The 16,484-nt window shown below is 46.6% G+C and overlaps 1 protein-coding gene across 1 annotated transcript in view; it reads left to right on the forward strand.

Annotated features, from left to right (window-relative positions):
• The window catches only part of TMC3 (transmembrane channel like 3), a 98,593-nt gene extending 83,998 nt beyond the window's left edge, over positions 1-14,595 (forward strand). The window contains exons 18-22 of the mRNA XM_075855243.1: positions 2,431-2,556; positions 4,496-4,574; positions 4,656-4,698; positions 13,162-13,423; positions 13,695-14,595. Coding sequence (XP_075711358.1) covers positions 2,431-2,556; positions 4,496-4,574; positions 4,656-4,698; positions 13,162-13,423; positions 13,695-14,547 — 1,363 coding nt within the window. The 3' untranslated portion in view covers positions 14,548-14,595. The remainder of the gene's footprint in view (positions 1-2,430; positions 2,557-4,495; positions 4,575-4,655; positions 4,699-13,161; positions 13,424-13,694) is intronic.
• The last annotated feature ends 1,889 nt before the right edge of the window (positions 14,596-16,484 follow it).

Genomic DNA, 16,484 nt, shown 5'->3' on the forward strand with positions numbered 1-16,484 from the left:
GCAATAGCGTACCTTTCTTCCTCCTACAACCCCCCACGGCAGCATCCAGTCTCAGAATGCGGATGTTTTGAACAGTATGCAGTAGCTGGAGCCGGAGGCAGATGGCTCCGAAAAATGAATAGCGGCCGTTCTGCAGATCTGCTCCTATTCACAGTGGTCAGAGCCATCTGCTTCCGGCTACAACTACTGCATACTCTTCAAAACATCCAGTGCCCGGAGACAGCTTATTGGTGCGGGGTACGGGTATCGGACCCGCACCAGTTATATACTGATGACCTATTCGGTGGATAGGTGATCAGTTGTTTGGTCGTGGACAACCCCTTTAATGCTTATCGATCGGTAACTGCTGTATTAATACAATAGATAGAACTCTGTTAGGCAGAACTCAGATCTTGTGATAACCAGCGAAAGCTCGTGTTTTGAGACTGGATGCTGCTGTGGGGAGATGTGGGAGATTTTTGTTGGTCAGAATAGGTCTCTTACAACAGACAGGGGAAAAAATATTCCATAAATTCTATAGTCAACAGGATTGTGTAGACACACAAGCCAAAGAGTTTTCACTCTCACTAACTGTGTGGTAACCATTTTATAAAACAAAAAAGCTTTATTAATTTCTCTAATATCAAGAAATATTAGTTTAATGTATCTAAATCGAAGAAAGGAACTGCAGAACTCGAGATAATCCAATGAAGTGTATTTGATTTATTCACCAAGAATAAAAGCACTAACAAGTGTTTTTATGCTTGATGAATACATTAAATACACTTCATTGGATTATTTGGAGTGCTGCAGTTCCTCTCTTCGATTTACATATTGATTGTTTCCCTTGGACCTGGGATTCTTTGCTGCGTGCACCACCCATGATTGGGGAGTTGTCCTTTCCCACTGGTGAAATGTATATGGCTGTGCTGCTGATTTCTTGAATATGTTTAATGTATCTACCACATACAAAACAGACAAATTGTGAGTTTAAAAAGTGTCCATGGACTACCAGTAATTGACAATATTTATATGGTCTTACTAATAGGGTAATTAAAGATAGATCTTTAGGGGAAATTCCCTATTGCTCATAATCCCTTCTGAAGAATTTAATGAATTTGAAGAATTTCATGAATTACTGAATTGCAAATGGTGGTATTCCTCCCAATAGAGCAATAAACCAAAAATAACAGTAGTATAATCAATGGATTACTAGTTATTTGATGGAGTCATTCCTCCTAGTGGTACCCTAGAGCTAGTGCCAAAGGACAAACATTTGGATATTGTCTTATAATTATGGACGATGAAATTGGTATAGGAATTGAGAGGTTTTCTACCTAAAAATGGAGGCATTCCTCCCATTGATATTGATGTGAGCGACCATTTACAGGTATTGTCCTATAATTCTAAATTCTAAAATCTTCTGGATAAAGTGTCAATAACTAAAGAATAGAGGCATTCCTCTCATTCAATCTGCAGGCTCAGCATTCACTACTATCTCTTGCCCTACATAAGTACCTATAAGTTGTCTGGCTAGTCTACATGGATTAGTGCATTAAAAGTGAAACCCTAATACAGCCTACCTACATGTTTCACCACTGGATTGTTGTGCAGCCCTAATGGCTGTTATGCAATGTCACTGGACTCTTAACCCTGGTATTAGCGGTTCTGTCACCAGAATATGATGCCCTATTTAAGAGCAGCATATTATAGGAACAGGTCAGATGTAGTATAAGACCAAACGGCACAAATTCTGCATTTTAGTTAATAACAGCTAAGACAAAATACAGCAGACTCATAGTTATGAGTCCACTTTATTAATGAGGAGAGTGCTCATGAAGTAGCGCTACTCCGCTCTCTTTCCAACTGACTCACGCCCACCATGTATACATGCAGATACACAATGGCCGCCAGTCAATGGTGAGGGGGGGGCGGAAGGAGGCGGGGAAATGCCTTTACATGAGTACTCCCCTAATGAATACAGTGGACTCATAACTCAGCGGACTTTAAATAGGGGAGCAAATTATGGTGACAAATCTGTTTTAAAAAAAATCTTATAGCCCAGATGTAGCAATATATTCATAATGTTTACAATGTATCAAAACAAACCTTAAAGGCTAAACCTATAGCAGCACATTTCAGTCCAGTAATGCCCTTATAATCAGACCTGGTAAATGCTTGAATCTCCAGATTTCCAGTACAAGCGTGTAGACATGCATAAAACATATTATTGAAGAATATAATTTATATTATTTTTAGTATTTTCGACCCATTGTAGAATATTCATCATTTTGTGTCAATAATAAATAAACAATGTGTGTCAGATTTAGAACTATACAAGAAGGTGTAAAATAATAATTCCTTCTGTAAAAATACACCAACACTTTTATTGATTTCTGTTACATTGGAAACGTTTATCATGTGTGTAAAAAAAGCTCTGTATCTCCACAGCGGACAAGAAAAGATTTATGACATTATTTCAGAAACTATTGAAACAGATTTTCCAGCTTGGTTCAACAAGGTCATGAGCTATGTCAGCAGCCCTGTAGTGGTGCTTCCAGCTCTGCTTCTTCTCTTGTAAGTGATCTTTGGGCCATGATCCTAATAATGATACACATTATTCAAAAATAATCCATAACACAATATGGACCAAAGATTTATATTGCATATAGCTAAAAATGCAAGGTGAAACTGTAAAATGTGTCACTGCATGGGTTAGCAAACAGCTAGCATTGAACCCTATTAATAAACTGCTATCAAGACATGAGCTTTCAGAACTAGCGGTGTGTGGATTTCAGCACATACACAGTCTTGTAATTCTAGCCTTAGATCTCTGTATTTTTAGCTTAAGATCCAAATACAGGTTATGGACACCTTTGCACTGTTTTTTTTATTTTTATTATTGTTCATTTACTCTGTAAATACAAAATTAAGCCATTTTCTAAATTGTTGTAATGACGGGGTAAGGAGACAGACAGGTGAGTCCTAATCTACCCGCCACTCAGTCCCTGCCTACTTGCACGGCCCGTCCTAGGCGACGGCGTACAACTGGGCGACGGTCCCTACGCTTAATAAGTGCACGACAGACCAACAGACAAGGGTACACAGAAGCTAAGGGAAATGGGGCAGTTGCCCACGGCAACACCGTGAGCAACAACAGTAGTGAAAGAGCCGAGTCAAACCAGGAGTGTACGAGGTACCAAATGCAGGGCAGGAGAGTAGTCAGTAAAGTCAGGGTCAATTAGAAGCAGAGGTCAATAGTATTAGCAGGAGCAGCAGAGCAAGGAAACCAGACAGAATCACAGGCAATGGAGGAGCAGGAAATGAAGGTATAAATAGACAGAGGGCGTGAGCTAGCTCCTTCTGGCCAGGCTGTGATAGGTTCTCCCACTCCTCAGCCTACCAGCCTGAGTGGTAGTAGATCGAGTCACTCTAACAGACCTAGGCACAGATGCAGGCTGATTAACCACGGGCGTCGACAAAGAAGCTGTGTCAGGCAAATCCATTACAATTATCTTCATTAAGAATGTCCTTACAATTTGCTGATGTGGAGTCTATGCAACTCCTGTACATAGATGGCTGTTGTGCTGCTTCTGACATAGATCAGACAGCACACAAATCCTGGCTGCAGTCAGCCCAGGCCTGATGTCATCTGCTCTCTTTCTCTCTCTCTCTCTCTCTGCTTCCCCCTACATTCTTTCAGTTTTAGAGATACCAGCTGGGAAGGGGGAAAGAAGGTTTGTACACAGCAGTGTAAAGGATGGACTATTAATGTGTGATCAGTAGGGGGTTGACAACTGGGATCCCCACAATCAGAAGATAGAAGGGGCTGCTTTGATCACTGGAACGCTGAGACCCCATCAATGCTTATCCAGCCACAGCTGCTTGTCCTTATGTATGGCTCTGCCTGATAATGCCATTCGCCGGATCAAAGTTAATTCAGGCACAGTGGCTGTGCAAGACAATGATGAACGTACGGACGAGACGCCGTCCCAGGATAGACATTGAAGAGGCCTCCTAGCTCACTGAAGCGCATTGACCCCTTCATACAGCTCATCAGTAGGAGTCCCAGACCGTCACCAATCCCATCCCAGGATAGACATTGAAGAGGCCACCTAGCTCACTGAAACGCATTGACCCCTTCATACTGCTCATCAGTAGGAGTCCCAGACCCTCACCAATCACACAAATTAATCGAACAGAAAGCATTTGTTATCATTTATTTTTCTTTCTGCTTAAATCCACTAATAGCCCACTACCATTCATTCCCTTGCCCTGAACACCAATGGGGGTCCAGAAAATAGCCCCACAATCAGTATTTTTTTTTTAAAATAAGGTTTAAAGTATTTATCCAACTAATAACTGAACCTTCTAGATGATATTAGCTTTCATTCTGACTAGTATGACTCTTTGGCTAATACCTTTTGCTGTTAGTTTTCTAGCTCTTACATAATTTCCTACCTTTTTACGTACATTCTCTGTTTCTAATTGTATTTCATGAATTTTTCTTTTGTAGTATGTTGATTTATTACCTTCAAAGTATTGCAAGGTCATTAAAATTCACCAATAATCAGCTAAGAGCACAGATCCAAAACGTAAGTATAGGCTTGGAAGTAGCCTTTATTCTGAGCCATAATTACATATACCTATTTTTCATCATGCACTTTATTTTTCAGGAAAGGACTGAAGACAAGAAGAAAGTGTTTAAATTGGCCGTAGGTAGGTTTTGAGAAGTAGATCTACATATTGCTAATAGTTCTAGTCCCTCACTGCTTTTCTATAAACAGGATCCAGAAAGTGACGTTACGTCTGCACTGATGTGACATCAATGACAGCAAAGTGTTCATATGGAAACAAACCACTATTTATCAGTTTCTAAGGTGAAGGCAACTGCCTATCTGGTTGGCATCAGGTGTTCTACAGAGGTGGAAGTTGAGGATCTTGAATACATTTCCTGTAGAACATATACCCATGCATTCATAACTTTAGGAGGAACATTTAAAGGGGTTGTCCAGGATTAGAAAAACATGGCTGCTTTCTTTCAAAAACAATGCCACACCTTATCACAGGTTGTAAACAGTATTGCAGCTGAGCTCCTTTAATTTCAATGAAGCTGAGCTGCAACACTAGAATGACACATGGACAGGTGTGGTGCTGCTTCTGGAAAGAAAGCAACCATGTTCTTCTTATCTTTGAGTACCCTTTTAAATTCAGAGATACAAATTAGGCAAGTCTTTGGAATTGTGAATCTGGCCATCCAGTTTATTTGCAGCAAAAAATGTCACAGATGGAAAAAGCCTGCATGATGAAAACACAGTTCACTAAACTACACCTTTTTATGGTGTTGGGGAGTGAACAGGGACAGGTACATATGTCAGGTATTGCTGATACTTGTCTTCTGCAGAGAACTCATTAACAAAATCCAGACCAGAAAAACACTTCCAAGAAGCAAGGGAGCAAGGAATAGCAAGAAAATAAGTCTGCTGTGGCCCACTGTGACTGACTTGTTGACTTGGGCTCTCTACAGATCCTGCTGCACACTGAAAATGGTGCGAGGATGGCGCTGCAATGACTTATATAAACAGGCTGCATCATATGACTTAATGGGGTTGGGCCATAAAACACATGTATCCCCTATCCACAGGATAGGGGATACATGTGTGATTGATGGGGGTCTGACCGCTGGGACCCCCAGTGATACGGAGAACGGGGGACCGAAAGTCACCCAGAGCGTTACATGAGAGGCTTGGACTTCTGGGTTCTGTGTCCAGCTTGTGTGTTCGGCAGCTCCATACAAATTAATGGTATTCTTCTGCGCATTCGTGACTGGCTCTCCATTCATTTCTATGGAGCTGCCGAGCACATAAGCTGGACACAGAACCCGGAAGTCCAAGCCTTTCATGTAGCGCTCTGGGTGACTTTCAGTCCCCCATTCTCCTTATCGCTGGGGGTTCCAGAGGTCGGACTCTCAGAGATCACACGTGTATCCCCTATCCTGTGGATAAGGGATACATGTGTTTTATAGCAACACCCCTTTAACAAAACACTCCAGAAGAGGCTGGACACAGCCTGCAGGGCTTAGGAGGAAAGCCTCCATGACAGCACTAGGAGGGAAAGGGTTAAGGGTTGAAGGAAAGTTGAAGGGAGGGGGAGGAGGGACAAGGAGGAGTTGGTGCCGTTGCTGAGCTTCCCGCTGTTTTCGGCATTGAGCCGGAAGCAGCGGGAGGAGTAACACGCACAGAGACAAGCTCCCCTGTTGCCCTGCTTTGTGCTATGTCTGAGGCTGCATTACTCGAGCGGCTGCGCGCCGCTGCTGTGCACCACGGTCCCGGTTGGCTTGAGGAGACCGTGGCTGCAATTACAAGGATCCCGGAGGCCGTATCGCCACGTCAGGCCCGGCTTACGAGGTCTGTTGCTGCGGGGGACAGGCTCCCCTCCCCCGGCCTCCTTCCTAGCATTACTATGGCGGCGGGGGGGGAGTCGGCAACAACCGCTCCTGCTCGGAGCAGGCAGAGAGCGTTGCCGGGGGTGACGGCGACTCAGGCCGGGTCTACCCGTCCCTCCCGGCGGTCCCGACCTCCAGAGCGCCTCAGCCCAGAGGCGGTCCCGCGGACACGGCGTCGCAGAGGGAGCCCGAACACGGACGCTGCAGGCCAGGCAGCTGGGAGGGCCGCCTCTTCCCAGGCCCTGCGTCCTGGCAGGAATCCCCAGCCGCGACGGGGTCCGGCGGTAAGCAGGGAGTCGCAGGCCACGCTCCCTGTCACCCCTCCCCCATCGGATGGAAGATTTGGAGGACAAGGTACGGCCGCCCCGCCTGGTGATGTTCCGGCCAGGGGGCAGGCTTCTTCAGGATCATCGAGACGGACGCCTAGATCTGCAGCGACGTCGAGGCAACAGGTCCGGTCGGAAGTCTGGGTCCCAGCGGTCGGGCGGCAGGTTGCCGGCCCATCGGTCAGCGCGTCCTCATCCCCGTTCCGAAGATGTCGGTGGGATGGCCAGTCATCTGCGAGAGAAGAGCTGGAGGAAGGTGAACTGGATGTGTATCGTCGAGGTCCGGCTGACGGGAACACAGCGCCTGTGCAGCCCGGTGAGTGTATAACTCCATCATTGTCGTATCCAGCGATTTTTATGTCGGGTGTCGGCGGGGGGGGCTGCTAGCGTCGCATCGGTGGCCGGTAGTGGCGTGGGCGAGCGTGACGGCGCGGGTCTGGCTGACTTAGTGGGTTGCTTGCGGGAGCTGGTCGGGCGCCTTGATAGGGCGGCGGCGCCGGTAGTCACGGAAGTGTCCCCGGCGGTAGTTTGGGAAGGCCCCAGAGAAGTGGGATTGTTACAGGCGCGGCCCGTGATGGCGGTTAGAGAGGCGGTCGCGGTGTCGGTACAGACCGAGGCACAAAAAGGTGGCGATCGGGTGCGTATTGATGATCGGGCTCGTTGGGAGGTGTATGTTTGTTTCGAAGGTCCGTTGGGGGCGCATTTAAAGCAGGAGGTGCGTGAGCGGATCTGGAAGGACGAATATGTTGAGATTTTTTCTCTCTTGCCGCTTGCTAAATTCAATTTGGATAAGAGCAAGCGGGACGAGAGTAAGAAGGACGAGGAGGAACGTCGGCGGTATAGGCTTATCCCGCAGACGTTCGTTAATTGGTCGCAGGCGTTCGCCATATTAGCCAGTGTGATAGGAGAAAAGGCGCCGGAAAATTGTTCGGCGTTGTTTTGTTATTTTGATGCCATTGGGGAGGCTCATAGGGCGTCAGGCGTGGCTGCGATACGATGAGCAATTCCGTCAGCGAAAAGCGGTTCGGCCGGCGATTCGGTGGGACCAGAAGGATATTGCTCTCTGGTTACAGGTTACGGCTCCGGTTAGGCAGTCCTTTCCCGGGAGCGCCGGCCAAGGAGGCCAGTCCAGTCAGGTTGGACAAGGCGGCGGGGGAAAGGCGGGATTTTGCTGGCAATTTAACGAAGGCCAGTGTAAGTTCGGGGCCACGTGCAAGTTCAAGCATGTGTGTTCCGAGTGTAATGGTGCATCACACGGGGCGGCGAAATATATGCGGAAAAAGAGGTCAGGGAACCAGTCCTCCTCGGCTGGTCAAGGGGGTGTCACCGGTGAGGGTGGAAAAGATGGCCCCTTATCTAAATGAGTATCCGGATAGGGCGGCGGCTAAGTTGCTTTACGAGGGGTTTTGTGTTGGTTTTGTTATTCCTCCGCCTCCTTATGAGGTCCCGGTTACGCGGAGGAATTTAAAATCGGCTTACTTGCATGCCGAGGTTGTGTCGGAAAAATTGTTTAAAGAAGTTTCGTTGGGTCGCATGGCGGGGCCTTTTGTTGATTCGCCAATGAAAGATTTAGTTGTGTCCCCGTTGGGTATTGTTCCTAAGCGCGAGCCCGGGAAATTTCGTTTGATTCAACACTTATCGTATCCCAAGGGTTCGTCGGTAAATGACGGGATTGATCACGAGTTGTGCTCCGTAGTGTATGCCTCATTCGATAAGGCGGTGGGGTTAGTGCGGGCTGCGGGTCCAGGCGCGCTGCTAGCAAAAACCGACATCGAGGCGGCGTTCAGGTTGTTGCCAGTTCATCCAGAAAGCCAACGGCTGTTGGGTTGTTTTTGGAATGGGGCTTTTTACGTGGATCGGTGCCTTCCGATGGGGTGTTCCCTTTCTTGTGCATACTTCGAGGCGTTTAGTAGCTTCGTGGAGTGGGTAACGAAGGGAGTAGCCGGGGTCGACTCGTTGATCCATTACTTAGATGATTTCTTGTGCGTTGGCCCGGGGGGTTCGCCGGTTTGCGGGAATTTGCTTTATGCGCTACAGAAGGTGGCGAGGGAGTTTGGGATTCCTTTGGCGCCAGAAAAAACGGAGGGCCCGGTAGCGACGATTTGTTTTTTGGGAATTGAAATAGAATCGGTGGCAATGGAGTGTCGTCTTTCTGCGGATAAGCTGGGTGCTTTGAGGCTGGAGGTACGGCGGGCTTGTAGATTGAAGAAAATGACGCTGCGGGAGCTTCAGTCGCTGCTGGGGAAGTTGAATTTCGCCTGCCGGATTATGCCAATGGGGAGGGTGTTTGGTAGACGGTTGGCGGCGGCAACGGCGGGAGTGCGTGCGCCACATCATTTTGTGCGGCTCAAGGGGGAGCATCGAGCGGATCTGCAGGTATGGGATGACTTCTTGGGCCAGTACAATGGTCGCTCGCTATGGATGGCCCCAGCGCAGGATACGAGTGATTTGAATATTTTTACGGATGCGGCTGGGGCGGGTGGTTTTGGAGCTTACGGGGAGGTCCGTGGTGCGCAGGTCAATGGCCGGCTAGTTGGGTGTCCAGTGGACTCACGCGGAATCTGGCCCTGCTCGAGCTGTTCCCCATCGTGGTGGCGGCGGCCATTTGGGGGGACAGGCTCAGGGATAAGAAGGTTCGTTTTTACTGCGACAACATGGGGGTGGTGCTGGCTATCAATAACATCACGGCGTCCTCTCCTCCGGTAGTTCAGTTGTTGCGGCATTTAGTGTTGGTGTGTTTATCGTTGAACGCGTGGGTGGTGGCGGTGCATGTGCCGGGAGTACGGAATTGTATCGCTGATGCTCTTTCTCGCTCGCAGTGGGACCGGTTTCGGGAATTGGCACCGGGAGCGGAACGTCTCGGTTTGGCTTGTCCGGAACATCTTTGGGATCTGGTCTCGGTCCCGTAGAACAATTGGTAAAAAGGTCTTTGGCGCGCACGACGTGGAGTGCTTATTCTGCTTGTTGGAGGCAGTGGGAGGAGTGGGTAAGAGAGTTGGGTGACGTCAACACGGATAGAGACAGGTTGGTGGCACTTTTGTACTGGTTAGGGGACGCCTGGGAGGCGGGGTTTTCATTGGCGAAGGTGAACCGGTTCATGTCTGCGGTGGCGTTTGGTTTTAAGTTGCGGGGCTTTCAGGATGTATCTAAGGAATTTCTGCTGTTACAGGCTTTGAAGGGGTTGCGCCGAGGTAGAGTGGAGGTGGATGGTAGAAGGCCTGTGTCGTTTGCTTTGCTTAGCTCTTTGGGTGGTTCACTAGCATCGGTCTGTCGTTCTTCGGCCGAAATGGAGTTGTTTCGGTTAGCTTTTTCTTTAGCGTTCTTTGGGGCATTTAGAATAGGTGAGTTGGTGTCGCCAAGTACCAAGCAGGCAGGGGGGCTGAGAATTGGGGAGGTGAGCCTATTCGCGGATCGGCTTGAGGTATGGTTGCGGCGGTCAAAAACTGACCAATTAGGGAAGGGGAAGCGGATAGTTTTGTTCGCCCTCCCGGGGTCGGTTATGTGCCCGGTAGCGTGCATGCAGGGTTTTAAGCCACAAGCGGGGTCTCCAGAGTTGCCATTGTTACGTCATGTGGACGGGTCATTTTTGTCCAGGTGTCAGTTTGGAGCTGTATTTAAAAAATGTCTGACGGCACTTGGTGTCGCGGCGGGCTCATATTCATCTCATTCCTTCAGGATTGGCGCAGCAACGGAAGCGGGGCGCTGGGGGTTGGATGATGAAGGGGTGCGGCGCATCGGTCGTTGGGAGTCCAACAGATTTAGGTCCTATGTCCGCCCCCATTTGTTATGAGGCTTGTTGTTAACGCTTAAGAAAATGTTTTGTATGGTGGTGTCTAATTGTCTTTTCCGTTTCAGATTCGCCTCCGTGTTTGGTGTGGTTGCTGGGTCACTCGTACGTGCACTGGGGGCTTTGAGGGCGGACGTCCGCCCGGACGGTCGTCAGTTGCGCATTCCACGACAGGATGCGGTTGTGCATTGGCTGGGATTTAGAGGTATGTCATGGAGCAGGGTGTTGGCGGAATTCCAGACATATGCCCGGCTTGATAGGGTCCCGGAGGTCTTAGTGTTGCACGTGGGTGGGAATGACTTAGGAGTCCGCCCTTTTCGTGAGTTGGTGCGTGATATAAAACACGATATGTTGTGTTTGTGGGTTTCTTATCCCAGGTTGGTGATAGTGTGGTCGGACATAGTCCCAAGGAAACATTGGCGGTTGGCTAGGTCAGTGGAGAGAGTCAATAAGGCTCGTATAAAAGTTAATCGGGCGGTGTCCCGTTTTGTAGCCAAAAACGGGGGCATTTGCGTGCGGCACAGGGATTTGGAGTCAGGAGTGGGGAACTTCTGGAGGAGTGATGGGGTTCATCTGACTGAGGTTGGCATTGATCTTTGGAGCTTGGCGATAGCAGAAGGAATAGAAAGGGCGGTGGTGGTGTGGCGGAACTCACAGGCTTAAGGTGGTCAAGGCCTGTTTCGCTGTGGCGGGGGGAGTCCTTGAGGCCAGTCAGTAAAAAATGGTGGGGGGTCGCATCGGGGGTATGCGTCCCCCAAAAAAGGTACATGGTTGAAGACTTCATCGGGTGTTATCCCTTTGAAGTGGTCTTCTGGTGGAAGGTATATCACTTGAAGGCTTCATCGGGTGTTATCCCTTTGAAGTGGACTTCTAGTGGTAGGTATATCACTTGAGGGCTTCATCGGGTGTTATCCCTTTGAAGTGGACTTCTAGTGGTTGGAGCCATCTGCAGAGGTGAGCGGTGCTTCCGAGCTGGTTTACGGCTGGAGGTAATTGGTTGGTGGTGGTTGCAGATGGCTAACTCGGGGTGTGTTTAAAAGGAATATCAAAAAATGGCTTCAAGGACTTCCTCTGCTCGGATTAAGGTTAACGTTAAAATTGTTATTTATGATTCTGACCCATGTTGGGTCATGTGAATTATTAGGAGGAATTCTCTGGTGGATTCCTACTTAGTTATCCGAACGTTTCGGATTTAATTTGTTTTACAAACTCTGAAATTAATAAACGGCTGCTGTGGCCATTTTCACATCCAACCTCGGTGTCACGTGTCTTTTCTAAAGGTGGGGGTGGAGGGATAGGAAGGGTTAATGGAAGGTTCACTAACACACAACTCTACTTAGGCAGGTCAAGAAGAGGCTGGACGCAGCCTGCAGGGCTTAGGAGGAAAGCCTCCATGACAGCACTAGGAGGGAAAGGGTTAAGGGTTGAAGGAAAGTTGAAGGGAGGGGGAGGAGGGACAAGGAGGAGTTGGTGCCGTTGCTGAGCTTCCCACTGTTTTCGGCATTGAGCCGGAAGCAGCGGGAGGAGTAACACGCACAGAGACAAGCTCCCACCCTCCCGCCCTTGGTTCGGTATCCCTGGGGGGGTCTTTTGGTACATCCGTCTATGAGTGTTGTGATTTTATTGTATGCTTACTTAACATGTTTTCTTTTCATTCGGAGTAGGTCCTGGTGTCATGGCAGCTGGCGGGGGGAGTCCTTGAGGCCAGTCAGTAAAAAATGGTGGGGGGGTCGCATCGGGGGTATGCGTCCCCCAAAAAAGGTACATGGTTGAAGACTTCATCGGGTGTTATCCCTTTGAAGTGGTCTTCTGGTGGAAGGTATATCACTTGAAGGCTTCATCGGGTGTTATCCCTTTGAAGTGGACTTCTAGTGGTAGGTATATCACTTGAGGGCTTCATCGGGTGTTATCCCTTTGAAGTGGACTTCTAGTGGTTGGAGCCATCTGCAGAGGTGAGCGGTGCTTCCGAACTGGTTTACGGCTGGAGGTAATTGGTTGGTGGTGGTTGCAGATGGCTAACTCGGGGTGTGTTTAAAAGGAATATCAAAAAATGGCTTCAAGGACTTCCTCTGCTCGGATTAAGGTTAACGTTAAAATTGTTATTTATGATTCTGACCCATGTTGGGTCATGTGAATTATTAGGAGGAATTCTCTGGTGGATTCCTACTTAGTTATCCGAACGTTTCGGATTTAATTTGTTTTACAAACTCTGAAATTAATAAACGGCTGCTGTGGCCATTTTCACATCCAACCTCGGTGTCACGTGTCTTTTCTAAAGGTGAGGGTGGAGGGATAGGAAGGGTTAATGGAAGGTTCACTAACACACGACTCTACTTAGGCAGGTCATGATTGGCTTCCAGTTTCATGATTCCCCATAGATGAATTTTAAAATGTTATATTGTTGTTAAACCTTGGCCCAATTGTGTATTGAACCTCATGTGCAGTAAAACTGTTAGTGTATCTCACTAGGTATTAGTTAGGTAAGATTTCATAGTGTGCATTTATCTATTTCCTGCTTAATTTGTGCTTTGCGAAGATAACAGATCACTTGTAGCGAACGTGTGGTTTTCTTGCAATATCCTAACTACTGTATGTCAGTATATAACTATGTTTTGTGTACCCAGCTCGGTTTCAGAACAAGGATGGACTTGATAAGAAACGAGAACAAGACAGTGACATAATCAGCCAAGAGTCCTCTGTGCACTCTTCAACGCCAAGAAAAAATGGCAGTGTGGTGAACTTTGAATCCCCAGGCAGCAAACACAGTCAGATACAAACTATCTCGCAATCTGCCCCACGTGTGGTTGTTCCCCAAATCCCAAATGTAAACCTGAGCCCTTCTGTGTCTAGGGTAAAACAGCAGCGGGCAGAGAGCATTTCAAGGAGGTATGTATACACTTATATAACTCAAGGCAATAATCTGTAAATACGTGCCATAGAAACGTTTATGAATCTAGCAGATACAGTATCATCGGAATTACCAGAGTAGTGATCTATTGATTTTCACTGATACTGCAAGCTAGGCACAAAGATTTGTGAAGAATTTAATGCTCATGTTGTCCAAACATGTTCCACCTCTCCATAGATCAAACATACACATCAAAAGACCCTGTATTCAAATGTTTATACTCATGCATTAATTTCGTTTTGTTCACAGGCCACCTAGTGTAAAACTGGCAAGTTCAAATGACGTCTGCAAAGCTAAGAACTACAATCCACCAGCACCTAGGAAGCAAGTTGAAGATGCCCCATCAGAGCCCTTGTTCAGAAAAGGAATCAAACATGTAACACCTGAACATCATGGATCCAGTGCCCCAAGTGTTGTCTCTCACCGTCCCCACACAAGATATTTTATTGTTAATGAACATGATTCTCGAAAGAAACTCCTTCGTTCAACATCTAGGCTCCCAAGACACTTCCGAATGGATGGGTCTGGGGGTATAGTAGAACTATACCCAAGAAATGTCAGGAGGTATGTTGTTCAGACCCCAAGAAGATCCTACTCCCCACACCTCAGTGAGGAAGAAGAGGATGAACTTCAGAGAGATTTAATCCGTAGATCCAACCGGCCTCGTTCATTATCAGATCTCCGTCATCCTCCTCGCTTTTACACCGGCGATCGTTCAGACAGTCAGATTTTATCAGGAAGAGATTTAGCACGAATGCAATATAAATCATGGGAAGGAGGATTCCAGGTTGACTCTGATAAACCACCACATCATCGCAAAAAATTAAGTATGAGGAACTATGACGTCGATGATCAATTTGTGGAACGACACCGAAAAGTTAAATCAAAGCACAAACGTGAATATTGCCTTACAGAGTCTGACTCAGTGTCTAATGCATCCAGCAGTGACCAGCAAAACAGCAGCACTGACCAGTACATCCAGGTCATCCATAATAAGGACAAATACATCAAAACTAGTGGGACGACGACTAAAAGGAAGTCCAAAGCAAGTGCAGACTTAAATTCTGCCGCATTTAATGAACTAATTTGTTCGAATGTGTAGGATACTATTCATGCCGCCTACATCTGCTTTCCTATGCAGTTAATATCACTCTATCCACACACATAATAAACTACTGCACCATATACAAAACTAGCCCTTTATGTCTTTTGTATAATGTTTAAAGGTTTAGATTTTTTGTGTAATATTATCAAATAAACCCTATATATATATATGCTGAACTAAATGAATTATAAGGATTTTTAGAAACAACGCTAGCAGAACACGTTAAGTGCTCTAACTATGTAATATAGGCTTTGTTACTATTTTTTTACACCTATTTTGGAGACTAAGTCTGCAGGGAAAAGGGGAGTTGGGAATGTTTATTACTGTTTTGTCCATGGCCATGGGACAAATCCATATTAATCTATGTGCATATTCCTTGCATATGGACAAGATAGAGTGTATGTAAGCAAGTATGGCCCCTAACACTTTTTGCGACCAAAATTAGAGCTTAGATACAAAGTAGCAACAACGACTATATTATGACTTCATGTGTTCTTTTATTATAGCTAGAACTTTAAAGGGTAACTAACAAAAAAAAAAAAAAAAACATTTGACATGTCATAGTAACATGTCAGAAGTTTTGATCGGCGGGGGGTCCGAGCACTGAGACCCCTACCGCTCGCTAAAACTAAGCGTCAGAAGTGCTCGGTTGTGCACTGTGCCGCTTCGTTTGAGATGGGATTTCCTCGGAAAGTCGAGCAAGCGATGTATGGACTCATAGACTTTATATTGAGCCCATACAATGCCCTGAGGAAAGCCAATCAGAAACGAATCGGCACACCGCTTATTCGCTCTGCAGATTGGTTTTAGCGATTAGTGGAGATCTCAGTGCTTGTCATTATGACATGTCAAAAGTTTAGTTCCACTTTAAACGAAGATATTTTTGTAAAACAGAATTACTGTGGCTCATAGAAACCAGTCAAATAACTAATTTCACTATATAAATGGACAATGCAATGTATTTCCTGTGTACTTATTGACAATATTTGATTGGCTTAAAGTGAGGTGACACCTAAATGTTGACTGTATTTTGCCGATGTATTGTTACCCTATTGTTTTTAACTTATGTTTTAGTGATGTTGACAGAGCATATAAACTTTTATTACGTCACTTTTTGAGAACTTTGAGTTCATAATTTAGGTATTCATGTGTTAGTAAACCTAGATGGCGCATTTATTAAAAGGGTTCAATGGGATTATAAAAACAAGGCTGATTTCTTCCAGAATTACTCTCACAAGAGTAACGCTCTGTCTTGTAGAAATCGGACATTATTTTTTCTTATACAATTCCTTTAAGGCGTTAAACCATGCTTACCTGTGATAAATGTAGTTCATGGGACAACCCTATACGAACTATAGACTGTTACCTGCGCCCTGTTGGCCAGCTGCCATATCGTCAAGGCGGTACGGCCCAGTGGGTCCACGAACCCAATGTGACACGCGCCCATTGAACTCTATGGGTGCGTGAAAACCACGCACTGCACACGGATGCACATCCATCTGCGGTGCGTGATTTGCGCATCAATTTGATTGAAAATGAAAATAAATAAAAAAAGATGTGCTTTGCGAGTGCGTGAATAATGCATGCTGTTCGCAAACCACACTGATGCATAATGCAACACACGGACCAGATTCACGCGTGCTCCAAACCCAGCAAGCTTCAGCTCTCCACCTCCTCCTATGACGCATCCACAGCAATATTTACACCGCCAAATGCCGCCAGAACATCAGAGTGGATACAGGGGGGCTTGCTACAGCCCACAGGGTTATGGAAACCCACCTCTTTGGCAAGCTTCCTCCTCCCAGTTAAACACCGAGCGTTTGGAGTCGACCACTACTAGTGCCCCACCTTCCTTATCTGATTTTTTCAGTTTGTAAATTTATTTACTAAATTATCTTTTATTTATGGGCCTTGTTCTGTGCACTAATGTTTTT

This window comes from Rhinoderma darwinii, chromosome 3 (genome assembly GCF_050947455.1).
Source record: "Rhinoderma darwinii isolate aRhiDar2 chromosome 3, aRhiDar2.hap1, whole genome shotgun sequence".
Classification (NCBI taxonomy): Eukaryota; Metazoa; Chordata; class Amphibia; order Anura; family Rhinodermatidae; genus Rhinoderma; species Rhinoderma darwinii.